The sequence below is a fragment of the Crotalus tigris genome, unplaced genomic scaffold, assembly GCF_016545835.1.
Source record: "Crotalus tigris isolate CLP2741 ecotype Arizona unplaced genomic scaffold, ASM1654583v1 scf7180000017666.379230911805:20528666, whole genome shotgun sequence".
NCBI classification, from domain to species: Eukaryota; Metazoa; Chordata; class Lepidosauria; order Squamata; family Viperidae; genus Crotalus; species Crotalus tigris.
The window spans coordinates 15,169,624-15,187,163 of NW_024096552.1; the positions used below are offsets into that span (position 1 = coordinate 15,169,624).

General features: G+C 33.9%; 1 protein-coding gene across 2 annotated transcripts in view; it reads right to left on the reverse strand.

Annotated features, from left to right (window-relative positions):
• Positions 1-224: 224 nt before the first annotated feature.
• The window catches only part of ANLN (anillin actin binding protein), a 55,430-nt gene continuing 38,114 nt past the window's right edge, over positions 225-17,540 (reverse strand). Inside the window, exons 18-24 of one of the 2 annotated variants that reach the window (XM_039336784.1) lie at positions 15,182-15,220; positions 14,986-15,007; positions 8,069-8,181; positions 3,056-3,142; positions 2,245-2,352; positions 834-1,006; positions 225-615 (exon numbers count right to left, since the gene is read on the reverse strand). In XM_039336784.1, the coding sequence (XP_039192718.1) occupies positions 492-615; positions 834-1,006; positions 2,245-2,352; positions 3,056-3,142; positions 8,069-8,181; positions 14,986-15,007; positions 15,182-15,220 (666 nt within the window). In that variant the 3' untranslated portion in view covers positions 225-491. The remainder of the gene's footprint in view (positions 616-833; positions 1,007-2,244; positions 2,353-3,055; positions 3,143-8,068; positions 8,182-14,985; positions 15,008-15,181; positions 15,221-17,540) is intronic. The other variant, XM_039336785.1, reaches the window with a different exon arrangement.

Genomic DNA, 17,540 nt, shown 5'->3' on the forward strand with positions numbered 1-17,540 from the left:
TAAAACACAATTCTCTAAATGGAAGCAGTTCAAGGTTTATGGAATAAATAAATTTGGTTTATTCATTTTAGCTATGTTTGGATCCAGTCTTTTGCACTATGTCAAGAAAACACTAACTGGAAGATAATTCTTATGACAGACATTTTTATTTATGAAGTCTTTTTTATAGCTTAAGAGTAAAAAAAATATTAAGAATTCACAGAATTACAAAAAAGAGACAGGGACAATGTATAAAGTATTAGTGTTTATTTAAAGCCACATCATGTAAAGGAAGTGCACGTCTATTAATTTTTCAAAGCAAATGCAGCTACATCATAGCACATTGTGATACCAGTAGAAAACATTTGTGGAAGCTGCATATCTGCTATTTAACTGAGTAGCCTTAATATTGCACCATTCAGCTTATATTAATTTTGCTTAGATATCACTCATTTAAAAATAACATCATTTATATTTAGCTCTTAAAGCAAGCTTTAAGGAGAAAACATAATTCAAGGTTTTCCAATAGGAACATAGCAAGCATCAGGTTGCCACATGCGAAGGTCAATAAGCACTTGATTTAACTTCTGCATCCAAAGATTACGCTCATCTTTAGTATCAGCTGATAACCAGTTCCTTTAAAAAAATGAGATTGAATATTAATTTTTAAATTCTCCTATACAGGTAAAATGGATTATTTTATTAATTATAAAAAATATCATAATTCCAACATCATTCCAATAACTTAATCAACAATGTTGATAGCCAGGCCATGTAAACAATCAATTTAAAGATATCTGTAATAGAGAAAATATATACTCAACTCTTTGAAGAAAGAATAGAAAACTGCTTACTTGGTAACACAGAGAGTGTCTCTGCATTGGCTAACTAAGGTTTCTTTATCATCTTCTCTCTGGGGACGAACAGTAATTAGCTCAAAAGTATTGGGACGAGCACAGAATTCTCTGTTGGCTGGTTCAATCTGGCGATTAGTGCAGTTTGCCAAATTTATGGAGCCCAATGGATGCTGAAATTAAAGATATTTATTTATAGATGTGTTTTCTGCATATATATATATATATATATATATATATATATATATATATATATATATATATATATATATATATATACACACACACACACACACACATACATCTATTCAATAAAAGTAACACAATTATCAGACTAATTGGGAGGAAGAAGTTGAGAAAACTCCATGGAATCAGAGAACACGACACTGTAGGCATTTACATTTTTCATGCAACTACATTAATACACAAAATATAATACAATTGCAAATGATATTATTTGCATTATGCAAATGCAGTTACATTATTATGCCATTATACAAATTACATAAATCACAGCAAATGTGTGATGGTACAGTAGATTTCACGGTATTGGGAACTGATTTAAACAGAGTTTAACTGTCTTTTAAAAATGAAATATTAAAATAAATCATTCTAAACAATAATTTTTCGAGCATGGTATGTCATAAACTATTATCTAATTTTTTTTTTAGATAAGACCCAGATAATGAGTAATGACATTCAGCAATTCTTGGTATAAAATCTCTCTTGATGACCTCTCTGGAGGCTACATGTCAAGCATTCTGGCCTCAAGATGTTTAGAGCTTTATATATCATGACCAAAACCTTGAACCTGTTTTGGTAGTTGCTTCAAAAAAGTGTATCAGAAACAGTGCCTACTCAACAATCTGGTCACACAGAGTTCTGTACCAGCTGCAGCTTCCAGATCAAACATTAGTAGTCTCACAATGAATTATAGTATAGTCTTCTAAATAAAAAGTTATAAATAAATGAACAAATGTGCCCACACTGTCCCTGTCCAGAAAAATGTGTAATTAATATATCAACTCAAGCTAACAATAAATATTCTTAATCAGAGGTAATTTGAGCCTTCAAAGATAATAATTTCAGGAGCACCCTCAAACTACATACATGTTCTTTCTGAGAAAACTACACAGAAGAGAAGTAAAGAAATAAAATTTATAATTAATTGCAGTCTTTTTTTCAAACTGAAGATGACAAACAGTCCAAAATGCATAGGAAGTTATATTATTCTTCCTATCTAAATAAGTAATCCTAACAAATATTATAAAATAGTGCAGAATTTGGCAATGTAAAGTATGTAAAGTATGAATTTACCTAAAATTAATATAGCTGTATAAAACTCTGATGAAGAGTTTAATAAAAAAAAACTCTCTACATTATTTTTATATGAATTTTAGCCTGCAATTACCTTTCTCTTTTCATCATCTGGATAAGTCCAATAAGAGATACAATTTCCTGAAAGAGCACACCAGCGTCGATGCCAAGCTCCAAACCCACTAACATCTTCAAACATAGTCTAGAGAAATGGGGAAAAATATTTCTGAGTATAGACATTCTCCCTTATTTGTTTGTAAACATGTTCAGGCCCTTCACGGATACAGCTCAGCCTGCTACAATTCCTACTGTTGCTTTGTTTGATTGCCATATAGATAATATTCAATTTATGACCAGTTACTTGGTGATCACTCGAAGTTACAGTAGACTCCCTGAAAAACTACTTTTGATCTGGATCCAAAGTTCATCCCCCCTTGCATTGGCACATATTCACATTTTGGGTGCTCAGCAACTGACCCATATTTACAGTCATTTGCAACACCCTATGCTCAGACAGCAATTTATATTTTTTCTAGAAGCTGGCATTTACTTCTGATTTAACTGCCTTATATAGAACAATGGATTTCCTTAACTGCTTAACATTAGATTTGATCCTTGAATCCTCTTATACTATCCATTATTTAAACAACTATTTTAAACAACTAGTTTGATCTTGGGACTATGAGCATTTTTATAGCACATATTGCCATCTAGTGGACTCAATAATATTTGGCAACTACAATTATTTGCAATTTAACACTGCTGGTTTTTTAAACCAGAGTTTAGAAAGCCACATGTTGAAAGATTTATCATAGTCACAAAGAGAACAGTTTTAGAAATTCTTAAAATTAGGATAAAGTAAAACCAAGATCTCACTCTATAGTAAAATAGGTGCAATAACTTACCAAAAAGCCCCTCTCTTCCACACAAGAATCAGTTTGACATTTAACCTTTAGATGTATATGCCCTTCCAAAGGCGATAAGAAAGGAACCTAAAAATGGATAGGTATAAATGTTACCCCAAATTTTCTTTAAGGAAGAAAAAAGTTGCTTCTTCTTCTGCTCCTAATATGCATCCAGAGCATCTTCACGGCTATAAGCTTCTTCACACAGTTTAAGATTCTACAATCTTGAAATTCCAGAAACAATTTTAAAAGTTTATTACTACTTGAGAAGCAGCAGCAATCTGCACATTTTAGAACCAGGGATTCAAGAAAACCCATGAACCAGAAGCAAAGGTCTCTATTATAAAATTATCACCATAGTTATGAGAAAGATAAGAACATATATACACAATATATTCATTATTGCTGAGATGTCATTTGCATTATAAATTTTAAAGGGCCTTTTAAAATAAGTCTTGTCTTACTGGGAGGAAACTTGGTTTTCTATCAAATTTAATAACACTTAAACTAAATTGTTTAAAACTTAACAGGCTTACCGTTATAAGGCGACTTCCACGAGCACTGAAATCGGCTATAAAGACGGGGGTCGTCTTATACGCCGGGTCGCCTTGTATGCCGGCATTTACGGTATTTAAAAAGTATTTTTTAACTTCAGCAAATATATATGTATACAGTATATTTGTTTTTGTTCTGGTGTGGTTAATTTTCACTGCAAGTTTCTTCAATGACACCCAACATAGTATAGGTGTACTTTATTTTTAAAAAGCCCATATTGTAAGAGCTATCCTGGATAGTGCACAAAACTAGTGAAAACTTGTTCAGGTAACATCAGAAGCAAACAGCTAGACATCAGACTTGTCTGTTACAGTAAGAAAAGGAAACCAATAATAGGAGGAAAAAACAGAAATCATAGTAAGGGAAGGAAAACACCTCTTCCACCAAAAAGGAAAAGCCTCAAGCCCAATACATCATGCAGAAAGATAAAGTAATGTGGAGCCTAATTTTACTATAATTATGGCTTTCATTTGATACACAGTAGTTATTTTATATCAGTTTCTTTTCTTTTCCAATTAATCTACTTTTGGAGATTTTCATCTTTTGAGGCATTTGATGCTACTGCTTTCAGTTCTAATCGTTGTCAAGAGAAACCTCACAATAATCCAGTCACATAAAATAACCTGAGCACTACTTTTCTAAGAACTGACCAATTATGCCATTGAAGCAGACGCATAATTAGGCAACAACCAATTTCAAAGAACGAAAGTAGGGTTGTTGTGTGTTCATTCTAAGAGATGAAAGGCAGCGCCTCATTTCATGTGTAGTCTCCGGAGCTTCAGAACTGATACCACCAAACACATTCAGCTGAGTTGCACATTGCCCCTTACTATTATATTTTCTGTATCTTGTCAAAACTGTCTTGGAAATAAGTGATCAGGATATTCTTAGAAAACCAATGGGGTTCAAATGTTAATGATCTAGGGTAGGGGTGTCAAACTCAATTTCATTGAGGGCCGCATCAGCATTGTGGTTGTCCTGGGGGGGGGGGCTGGGTGGGTGTGGCCAGGGTGGGCACAGCCTACTGGGTGGGCGTGGGTGGAGTGGGTGTGGGCTACTGGGTAGGCATGGCCAGCTCTACATCATTCGCATCAAGTGGGCCTGTGCAGGAGTGGGACAGATCTGAGGGTCTCTGGCAGAAGGGGGTGGGAGGAGGGCAGGTGCCAAGGCATAGTCCATTGGAAAAGCCTTCCCCGGAGCCCATCAAGCCAGATATGTGAAGTAGGCGAGGGCCATTTGCTGGCCACTTCCAGGTGATGGTGCATTTCTCCATTCCTCACAAAGGGTGACACCTCCCCAGCATGCACCCAGGGGGCGGGGCCGACGCAGCAGGGACCGGTCCCTTACTGTTTCCAGACGGCCTTGTGGAGCTAAGACTGAATGGTTTCAGCATAGATGGCCACCACAAAATTGTACATTGGCTCCCGGCTGGCCTGGGCCAAGGCAGCGGGGGCCGTTCCCTCACTGTTTCCAGGATGGCTTCGCGGGCCACATGAAATGTTGTGGGCTGCATCCGGCCCCCGGGCCTTGTGTTTGACATCTCTGATCTAGGGATAAGTTAATTCAAGAGAAAATCTTGTTCTATTTTTATTGGGCTTCCTAAAAATGTTTTCAAAATGGTCAGATTTTTGCATTGGTAGTATAAAAAAATCTAAGTTACTTCTAATTCATTTGATCTGGTTATCCCTGTTAGTTTTCTTTTGTTTTCAAATCACCACAAGAGAAGTAGTAAAACAAATACCTGAACCAAAATCTCATAATTCTTTGTGTAGGCATTTGTACATGCTGGTTCACAAGTTGTCTTAAATCAGAACTAGTATATTTAAAAAGAAACTAGGTAATTAATCATAAAAGCTGCTTCCTGCCAACCTCTGTTTTATTAAATGTATATTCTTGTTATAGGCAGAAAATCTAAGCTATGTTATCAAAAATAAGGTGATTGGCATTTGACATTAAAGCCAACATTAATTATCCAACTATAAAAAGGTTATCCGTAATCCCTCATGTGGACGGAAACCTTGTAGTTTTCCCCAGTGGTATTCAAATAAATGTGGCTGAAGCAAATCATGTGTTTTTCACTTGTAAATAGTTTTGGGATTTTTTTTTTTTATGTCAATACAATATTGGGCAAAAATATAATAAAGGTGAAATGTGATGCTGAATTATACTCCAAAAGTATGATAATTATCTCTTAATGAATAACTCTGGCAATAAAGAGCTTGGGGTTCAACTAACAAAATTTATGTTGATGGAAAGAAAACAACTCTCTTATCAAAGAGTAGATTCCAGACTCCTCCTCAAGATGGCTGCTGAATGGTAAAAGGCTTTTTCTCTCTTGCCAATGATCTGCCAATTTTGCTGCCAACATTGGCTCTCTGGCAATGTTGCTTCCTGGATTTGAATGGGAACACATAGGAATGACCCAAGACAGCTTTTGGACAGCTGTGGTCCCACTGGGCCTATATATTCCTCTCAGCAGTTCATTTTCTTAAATAAGCTTGGGTTTTAACTTTTTGAATATTCTTGTTTACTCCACTTTTTATCTTCAAAAAATGACCCGTCAGTTGAATGCTGATTTATTTTATCCCTGCTGGACTCTAGCTCTTATTTTTCTCTTTAAATTGTTGTTTTGAATAACTATTCTTTTCCATTAGGAAGCAAGATGTGTTTTTGGATGGTAAAGTGTTTTTATTTGATTTGCATTAATACTGGGTTTTTGCATTTTTAATTGCAAAATATTTGACGCTCCTTTTCATTTTTATTTTAATCTTGGATCAAAATATCTGGAAAATACCTTCCCTGCTTCTCTTTGCTTCAGCTTTCTATGTTTCCTGGCTAAACATCACAGATTAACAATGGATCAAACTCCAAACAAGCAAGAGTGGTTGAGATCTTTTGGCAACAAACAATTCTTAGTTGAAAGTTTTTCTAAAAAGTTTGATTAAATGAAAATATTTTATTGGAAAATATTCTGAATAAATTAGACCCACAAAATGAATCTACAGGCCCATTGGAAAGAGAAATGGATTGTATAGATTTAGAACTAACGACTGGGTACATCTTTCTAAAATTCAGGCCTGTACTTTTATAATAGCAGAAGTCTGACTGAATGGAAAAATAACAAACTGGTTTTCTCCAGGACTGGAGAAGATTGGGGAATAGATTTATCACATTTAATCAGAAACCACTTTCATATGAACCTGGTTGGAAAGTTAGATCAATTCTGGGGACTGAATTTATTATATTTAATCAGACAACAATTGTTAAGAGATGGTATTAAGAAAGAAATGTTGACATTTGATCCAGGATGAATCACTCCTAATTCTTCAGACAATTTGGAATAGATAAGATACCATGGTAAATTTTCTACGAGTTGATCACAATAACAGTTTGTTAGTAAGTTTTTGGAATTTTAACCTTGCCTTTTTTATTATTCTTGTTTTTCTTGTAACATATTTTGTCATTAATATAGTATATAGATGACCAGATCATTAATTTGAAAATTGATTTAGTAGTTTCCAGGGCCTATTTCGTAAAGGGTAAGAAACCAATATTATAGTAATGTATTAAGACTGGGAAGGATAATATGTGTATATGAGTTGGGTGTTTTTTTTTTTAATGTACCCTTTTCTAATATCTTGTTTGTTCTGTTCTTTTTCTTTTTTGTTTGTTTTAAATTTTATTTTTTGAGTTTTGTATTTTAACTTTTTTCAAATAAAATAAAAATAGTTATAATAAAGAATGAATTCTTTGCCAATATTTGAAAAATCTTTTCACCGTAAAAATGAGAAAATGTAGATGTATCATTTAATGACATGTTAAAGGCTGATTAAAAAAGCAATTCTATATTAATGCTATGTATTCTTCCATTTAAAGCTTTAACTCATTTTAATCCCTATTAGATGTTTATCGTTCTTGTATAACACTGATATTGTTTTTGTTATTTTTTATTGTATTATTTTTATCTACCTATCTACTTGCCTACCAGAAATAAACAGAACAGCCAGTTGCTTTATACAAAATCTATTCCAGACTGTATCAGGCTTCCTTAATTTCAGCACTTAAGGAATTAAGGCAGTGGTTCTCAACCTTTCTAATGCCGTGACCCCATAATAAAGTTCCCCATGTTGTGGTAACCCCCAAGTGGGTGTGGCCACCAATAAGAGGGAGTAGGACAGCTAGGGAAAAGGGAAAAAAAGGCGGACAGCGTGGTTTGGCGACCCCCGTGAAATGGTCGTTCGACCCCAAATGGGGTCCCGACCCACAGGTTGAGAACCACTGAATTAAGGAATAGTAGTAATTCTATTATCATTGAAACAAATGCAAGTAAGAAATCTCTGTTAATCTAATGTCAGAGGCCATCAATAGTAGGTCCATATATACCTGCTACTGAACCTTTATTAAGCTGCTATAATTTAAAGAAATAGCTTGTGGAAAAACAAAATGTAAATTAATTACCTTGTCCAACAGAAATTTGGTACTCCCAACTGAAGACAGTGAAATTGTATGTGAACCAACAAGAACAAAGTTACTTGTGCGCACAGAATTAGGTCCACCTGGACTGGTCATAGCTATAAAAATAAAAAGATGTGTAATTTTTATTTAGTTAATGTTATTAGTTAATTCTATTAATTAATTCTATTTGTAAATTAAGTATTTAATTGATTAAAATTATAGAATATTTTCAAACATAGTTCTAAGAATACAAAAATTATGTGGCAATCTAATCTTATTATATCCCCTTCTTCATTCTAATATAGCAAGGAATCCCACCAGGCAGGCATTTTACACATGAATGTTTTGGGATATATGTATGTATTTATCTATGTACACGTGTGTATAAAATATTAATAATTGTATCAAGTTGCAGATAAATACAAAATTATTTTATTGACAACAGCGTATGTACTGCACATGAAATATATTAAGAATTGAAAACTGAGGAACTAATCACAATGTAATTTATTTGTTTATCTGAAATGGCCATGGATCCAAATCATAAACATACCTCTTGTTTGAAAATGGTTATTGTTAATAAAATATATAAACAAGCTCTCTTCCTGTTTGCGTCTGTATTAACTATGATTCATCAATTACACAGAATCTAAAACTCCTAACCAAGCATGTGAATTTTAAATGTCGTTAACTTTCCCTGACAAATCTGTAAACACATTTTCATCCACTCCTATCTGTGAAAAAGGAAGAATGATACACAATCTTGATAATACTTAAATATTTATAAGATTATAATTTCTTTCGGGGGACTTCCGGTGGCTAGCGACGGTGATGGCGGCTACCTTGTAGCCTTCCTCCTGAGACAGTGTCAGATCTGCGGAGCACAGCGCTCATCAGCTGGCCCGCGGTTCAAAATCCCCTTCCCGGGCGAAGGGAAGGGGTAGAGACTGCATGAATAGAGGTAGAACCTCTTAACCCCCCCTGGATTTTCTTTTTTGGGGGGTAGAAAGAGTGTTCCCTTGGAGTTCGTGCCTTCTCCACCTCTCAGCTGTCTTTGTTTCTTCGGAAGCAAAGTGAAATGCCGCTACCATCTCCGCGCTTAAAGCTTTCTGGTGAGTGATTTTTAAAGGGGACAGAACTGTTTAAAGGATTTTACTTAGAGTTAGAGATTTATTTTTCTTTAATTTTTTTTTAGTTTATGTTGATTCTTCTTTTTTGATTTTTTTTTTCTCGGGTGGAGAGCGAGAGTGAAAGTAAAATGGCGTTTTGAAAGTGTTTTTTTTTCCTATCTCCGGAAAGAAAAGACGGACTAAATGAAACATATGCTTAGCATTGTTTTTTTTCTCTTTTAAGTTTCTTTTTTTCTCTTAAAGTGCTTTGGAAGTTCTTCTTTTCTTTGCACTCTCCCTGGTCTTTTTTTTTTAACTGTAAAGATTTTAGTATTTTTTTTTTAAGAAGAAAGAGAGATTAAGACTTTTAAAAAAAAATGGCTTCAAAGAGACAACCAGCTTCTATAGTTTCTAAGGCGATTTCTTCTCCTGTTATTGCAACTGTACAACAACAACTTAAAGTAACACCACCGGTGCAGCAACCCAAGGTTACACCTCCATCTTCTCCTCCCCCACCAGGCTTGTCTGCACAAGACATTAAAGTCATAATGGGAAATGCTGTGTCTCAATTCAGGGAGGAAATGAAGCAACTTCTTGAACAGAGCAAGTCTTAAAGTAAGGAGGAAATGAAGAAAGAAATGAAGGAGCTTTTTGTACAGAATAATACTATTCTGAGGCAAGATATAGTCTCAGCTTTATCTGGATTGGCTTCTGTGGTCGTGAAGCTGGATTCCAGAGTGGAAGAAGTTGCAGAGAAAGTAGACTTCCTTGATTATAAATTCCAAGATATGGAAAAAAAGATGGAAACTTCACAAGATGATATTCTTATGTTTCAATATAGACAAATGGAATATGCTTTGAGAATTAGGGGTCTTAAAGAAGATATGAATCAAGATTTGATGGAGATGGTGATTAATGATCTAGCTGTTGTTTTGAATATAGATAAAGATGAATTACGTGGAGAAGTGGAAAAAATTTACAGAGTTAACTCCTGGATTGCGAAACAAAAGAATCTGCCAAGAGATGTGGTGATTTACTTCGCTAAGAAGTCTCTGCGCAATCAGATCTTACAAGCTTTTTATAACAAGAGATTCCAGATTGCTGCCCAAGATGTCATCATTTTAAAGGAAATCCGATCTAAAATTTTAAGAAGTAGAAAAGACTTTGCTTTTTAGCTAATGAACTTAAAACAAGATTGATGCCATTCAGATGGGAGATTCCGATGGGTATTGTTGTGAGCCATACGGGGACACGTTATAGACTTAACACGATTGCTAAAGCTAAAGAATTTTATAACACGGTCCTGGGAGCAGGCTCATCTTCATCCATGACTCAGAGAGCTTTGAGTGGCAAAGAGGTGGAACAGCAGTCTGAAGGACTAGGTTTGATGGCTGCTGGACAGGTGGAATGGATGCGTCAAGCAGAGGTTAAAGAGCAGAGAATGACTCGCGCAGCACATAAACGTAAAGAAAAGGAACAACAGAAGAAAGAAGCTAAAGAATCTTCTCATGAGAGTGTTTCGATGCCGGTGGGAGGAGCAAGACCCAAAAGCTCTGCAATACATTCTTCAGTGGCAGATCTTCAGGCAGTCTTCTCCAGGCTCCTGGTTGAGGGAGATGGCAAAGTTCCTGACCTGGAATGCTAACGGTCTTAATTCCCCCCAGAAAAGAAAGAAAATCTTTCATTATCTAAAGCAACATAATAATGATATTATTTGCTTGCAGGAAACTCATATTTTACTTAAAGATCAAAAATATTTAGTTAATGCTCGCTTGGGATCTCATTTTGTATCTCCTGCCCCTGGGAAAAAAGGGGGTGTGGTTATTTATGTCAAGCAAAGTCTACCAGCTTGTCTGGTAGAATCAGATCCTCAAGGAAGATATGTTATGATTGAACTTGGCTTATATGGTAAGAAAATACTTATAGTGGGATTGTACGCACCAAATCAGCAACAGGAACAATTTTATAGGTTGTTACATCAGAAAATAACTCTGTTGGACTATAGGTCTGTGATATTAATGGGAGACTGGAATGGTGTTTTAGATACACAAAAGGATAAAAAAGGTTCTTCTACCTTTTTTAAACAGGCTAAATTACCTAAAGCTTTTTTTGATCTGAAAGAAGATTGGGAATTGAGAGACTATTGGCGTGAACGTAATCAAGAGGAAAGAGATTTTACCTTTTTTTCAGACAGACACTAATCTTTTTCAAGGATTGATTTTTTTCTTGATTACAACTGATTTATATAACAGGGTGAAGAATGTAAAAATTTTTCCTAGGTCATTGACGGACCACAGTCCAGTCTGGATGGAATTGGTTGCTGAGAAAGAGGAGAGGAGATCTTGGAGGCTGAATGAGAATTTATTTAAACAAGAAAAAAAATGTTCAAAAATTAAAGGAATGCTTAAAGGATTACTTTGCTTTAAACATGTATAAGGGAACATCAATGTCAATGGTATGGGATGCAGGTAAAGCCTTTATGCGTGGAATTTTGATAAAAATGAATAATGTTCATAGACAAAAGCAGACTCAGAAACGTAAAGAATTGGAAGATGAGATTAAACTAAAAGAGAAGTTTTTGATTTCAAATCCTTCAGATGAAAAGGTGAAAGAGGCTATAAAATTGTTAAAAACACAATTTAATATGTTGATGGCTGATCAAGCTGCAACTAACTTAATGTTTATGAAACAAAATACATTTTGTAATGCTAATAAACCAGGGAGATGGTTGGCCTATCAGTTAAGAAAGAAACAGAGACAGAGAATTATAGATAAAATAAACTATAATAGCAAATTGGTCTATCAGAAAGAATTGATTAAGAAATCCTTTTTAGATTATTATCAGAAATTATATAAGAGTACTAATGTACAAATTATAGATATAAATAATTATTTAAGTAAGGCTAACTTTCCTAAATTAACAGAAGATCAGAAACAAGAAATTAATGGTTTAATTACTAATGAGGAAATTGTGATAGCTATTAAGCAATTAAAACTAGGTAAAGTGCCGGGTACGGATGGTTTGACATCTATTTATTATAAAACCTTAATAGAAGAGATGACTCAACCTTTATGTGAGCTTTTTAATAATATATTACAGGGTTCAGAGATCCCTCCGTCATGGCGAAATGCTTTTATATCTTTGATTCCAAAAGAGGATCAAGATCTCACTCTGCCTAAGAATTATAGGCCTATATCTCTCTTAAATGTGGATTATAAAATTTTTGCAAAAATTTTAGCTAATAGGTTTATGGGGGTTTTGCAGCAGCTTATACATAAGGATCAATCGGGCTTTATAACTGGAAGGTATATGAAAAATAATGTTAGACAAATTATTAATTTATTAGAATATTTAGATAAGAACAACCAAGTCTCTGCAGGGCTGATATTTTTGGATGCTGAAAAAGCCTTTGACCAACTGAATTGGCAGTTTATGTTAAGTTTAATTAAGGAGATGAATTTTGGAGAAAAAATATCACAAGCTTTATGTGCCATATATCAAAAACAGACTGCTCAACTTATTGTTAATGGGGGTTTGTCAGAGGTTTTTACAATAGAAAAAGGTGCAAGACAGGGATGTCCATTATCTCCGTTATTGTTTGTTTTAACATTGGAAATTTTGCTGATTAAAATTCGGGAGTCGCAAGAAATAAAAGGAATAGAAGTCAATAAAAAAGAATATAAGTTAAGAGCTTTTGCAGATGATTTGGTTGTTACTTTGTCTCAACCTACCTACTCGGTAGTAAAGTTATTACAATTGATTCATCAATATGGTTGTGTCTCGGGTTTTAAAATTAATAATAATAAGACTAAAATATTATCTAAAAACATGACTAATTGTGACAAACAGATCTTGGTTAACTTACCAGATTTTGAAGTTGTTGATAAGGTAAAATATTTGGGGGTTATATTATCTGTTTCTAATGCAAAATTGTATAAAAATAACTATGAAAAGCTGTGGATCGGGGTACAGAAGGATTTGAAGAATTGGGATAAGTTACAGTTATCTCTTATGGGTAGAATTGCAGTTATTAAAATGAACGTTCTACCAAAACTTCTTTTTTTGTTTCAAATGTTACCTATTTTAAAGAATGAGCTTAATTTAAATGAATGGCAGAAAGGTATTAATAAATTTATTTGGGCAGGGAAAAAACCAAGGGTAAAGCTTAAAATTATGCAAGATTTTCGTGAGAGAGGTAGACTCAAGGTACCGAATTTGAAATTATATTATGATGCTGTGGTTTTAACATTGATTAGTGACTGGGTGAATTTAACAAATGTAGAAATACTCCATCTGGAGGGTTGGGATTTACTTTTTGGATGGCATGCCTACTTAATTTTTAATAAAAAAGTGGATCGAGTTTTTAAAGCACATATTATAAGGATCTCTTTACTTCGGGTTTGGAGGAAGTATTATAAGAGTGACTTTAAAATACCTTTATGGGCCATACCTTGGCATGCAATAGAGGGGATAAGGAGAGGAGTTAAAATGGATAGGGTTTCTTATATACAACTACTTAGATGGGATGGTCAAAATTGGCAGTTAAAATCTTTGGAAGATTTAGTACATGAAAATATTACCTATTCATGGTTTCAATATAGACAAATAGTGGACAGATGGAAGATGGATCGTAACATGGGTTGGCTTAGAGAAGATGAAAATCTCTTTAAACAAGTAAAGGATCAAAGACAAACTCACATAAAGAGGGTTTACGGGGTTCTAGTGGAATTGGATTCAGAATCTGAATTAATTAAAGATTGTATGATTAAATGGGCACAAAATCTTGGTGAACCAATTCCACTGGATACCTGGGAAATTATTTGGGTGAGGAATGTTAAATTTACACAAGCCCAGAACTTAAGGGAGAATTTTTACAAAATGTTTTATAGATGGCACCTTGATCCACAAAAAATGTCTATTATGTATCCTGATCTACAGCCTAAATGTTGGAGATGTGGTTGTTTGGACGCCACCTATTATCATATTTGATGGTCGTGTAAAAACATAAAAGCCTTCTGGATTAAAATATGGTGGAATATTCAAAGAATTTTTAGAAGGAGGGTAAAATTTACCACGCAATTATTTTTGTTAGGTATTGTTACTGACTGTGATGCTAAGGAAGTTATATTGATGTTAAATTTGATTACAGCCGCAAGGCTGTTAGTAGGGCAATATTGGAAGAAGGAATCTTTGCCTACCTTGCAAGAGTGGTTTTATAAAGTTTCTTATTTGGCGGAAATGGCAAAGATTTCGGCTTTCTTAAAGGAGCAATCGCAAGAGAAATTTTTTGTTGTATGGGAAAAATGGATAAATTTTATACAATATAACTCGGATATAAAAAAATATCATTTAGCTTTTTTATAACTTGTATAAAAATTTCTGATATTTTATAGATTGTTTTTTTCCTTCTTTTTTCTTCTTTCTCTTTTTCCTCTTTCTCCTATCCTTCTTTTTTTTCTTTTTCTTTCTCTCTCTCTTTCCTCTTTTTTTTCTCTTTCTTTTTAAGTATTTTTTCTTTTTAATGCTTATGTCATATATATTTTATTATTAATTATTTTATAAGTTGTTAAAATTTGTTTAGGTTTTTTAAAATTTTAAATAAGCCTATATTCAGTTCTGGGAAGTTCGGGGAGGGGGGAGGGAGGGGTGGGTTTGGGAGGGATTGGGTGAGGGTTGTTTTGTCTTTTTTTGTTGTTTATTTGTAAAACTTTTAAAAAATTTTCAATAAAAAAAAAGATTATAATTTCTTTCAGCCTTTATTTATCAGGACTAATATCAAAATGAATACCAAAACCTAAAGTTTTGCTTACCTGGTGCAAGAAGATTAGTTTTCTATAGATATGTATATGTAAAAAGAAAAGAATAATAGAAACAGATTATTCAAGAAATATTATAGACAATACATTTGATATTATATTGGAAACAGTCTCAATCAAAATTAACTATATACTTCTCAGATGATGTTTTCTTGGGAGTGGGGAAAAATAAATCAAGATTAGTACTTACAGTAGTAATAGATGTCAGTAATCTCTTTGGAGTAATAGCCTATGATAGAGAAGATATGACATACCAAGAACACTACAAATATTATAATTTATTTTAGTATAATGTTAGGCTTAGAACTTAGTTTAAGTCTCTTGCATCACAAAAGTAACAAAGCAAAAAGAATGAAAAGCCTATCTAGTATAAAAGCAAGTCAAAAACAAAACAATAGATTTATTTCACTGTACATTAAATATACAAATATTAACTGATGAAATGAAATCCAATTTTTCAAAAGTTGCAGAATCTTTTAACTATAGAAATAATAATACTTGAAGATAGAAGAAAAGAGAAACAATTGGTAAAAATCACAAAATACAAAGAACTGCAAATAGAAATAGAATAACTGGAAAAATAGCTCAAAAGTAATAGGTGCCTTGGGTGCAATCCCAAAACATCTGAGCAATATTTGAACACCACTGGCATTGACAAAATTATCATTGATCAATTCCCAAAAGCAGCTTTACGTGGAATAGCTTACATCCTGCAACAATACCCTTTAACATAATCAAACAACATTTTCCTATTTCAGATCCTTGGGAAGGACTCAATAAGTGGATAAAATGCCAAATCCAGCTAAACATCTGGCTATTGTGAAACCAACCATAATATTTTATTACATTTCTTCTATTTTTAGATTGGTAAACACCAGCTTTTTACTAATTTCAAAACAGTGAAATAATATCATTTAAGTAATACTGAAACCCATCTAAAAATAATCTCACATTTAAGATTTTAAAGGATATATTCTGGCAATTATATACAACTGTTTTTGGGTCTTTTCATACTATATTTAAAATGATTTTTATTATCATCATCAAATGTATTTGCTGTCCATATGATTACAATAAATTATATATTGTATGTATACTTATGTCCTGGCTTAGTTTGTATCACAACATGTAACAGAAAATGTAGTTTCTCTAAACATCTTATTTTTGAAAGATATCTATTTGGAACTTTTATTTTTTAAACTGCAATTCTGAATTATATTGCTTGTAAGTATGTTGGCAATCATATATAGATAGTCGTTGACTTACGACCAAAATTTCTGTTGTTAAGTGAGACATTTGTTAAATTAGTTTTGCTCAATTTTACAACCTTTCTTACCACAGTTGTTAAGTGAATCACTGCAGTTAAGTTAGTAACAAGGTTGTTAACTGAATCAGTCTTCACTACTGACTTTGCTTGGTAGAAAGTTGCAAAAGGGGATCAGATGACCCCAGGACACTGCAGCCTTTATAAATATGAGTCAGTTGACAAGCATCTGAATTTTGATCATGTGACCAGGGGGATGCTGCAACAGTTTTAAGTGAAAAATGGTTTTAGTCACTTTTTTTCAGTGCCGTTATAAGTTCGAATGGTCATTAAGAAAACTATTGTAAATCAAGCACTACCTGTACTTATAGCCATGAACACGTTTTAACAGTAATGGTTTCAGACTGAAATTTGTCGAACCACATGATTATTTTTTTTTAAATGTAGCTTTTTAATTTAAACACTATCTTAACATTCCAAGTCAGTTCCAAGCAGAATATTTTCTTTTTGTAAAATTAGAGTTGTTCAGGTCCAATAAATTCAAAATTTTCAAATGTTGAGGGAGTTGATAAAGAAGAATATTTGTAGCTCAGGGTTGAAATGAGAGATCTTTGGTGCAGCCCTGATGTTACATCATTTGGGGGATGAAACGTCTACAAGAAAACAAGCAAGCTTAGAGAGCACCAAGGACCCCTTATTGAAGGAGTCATTTAGGTATTGTTCCAAGGGCTCCAATCACAATTAGTATATTTGTGGATTTCATTTTCTAATAAATGTTCAACTTCAATCTTCAAGTGCCAGTGTTTCTAATTTTTTTCAGACTGCTTTCCCTCAGTTCTAATTATTATTAAAGGTTCATCATAAATTAGCCAGATGTTCAGACTGGATTTGGCATTTTTATCCATCTATCAAGCCCTTCCCATGGATCTGGGAAAGGCAAATGTGGATGTTTTATGATGTTATTATTGTTCTTTGTTTAGTCAGTTAGATCAGGGCTTTTCAACCAGTGGTACATGTACCACCTGTGGTTCTTTGGCACATGACCATCTTAGAGAAGTATAGCGGGGGAGGGGAATGAGCTAAAGCGATCCAAGCTGAGGGAAAGGCAGCTGGAGCTACATGACTGTCAGAGCTCGGCAGAAGCCTCAGGAGCACCGACAGGACTCTAGCTGATTGGCGCTTCCGGAAGCAATGCTGAGATGAACTGGAGAGAAAAGCGGGCGGAGAGGGGAGGTAGTTTGGGCGGGAAAGGGGAAAAAAAGACAACCGGAAAAGAGAAGGGGAT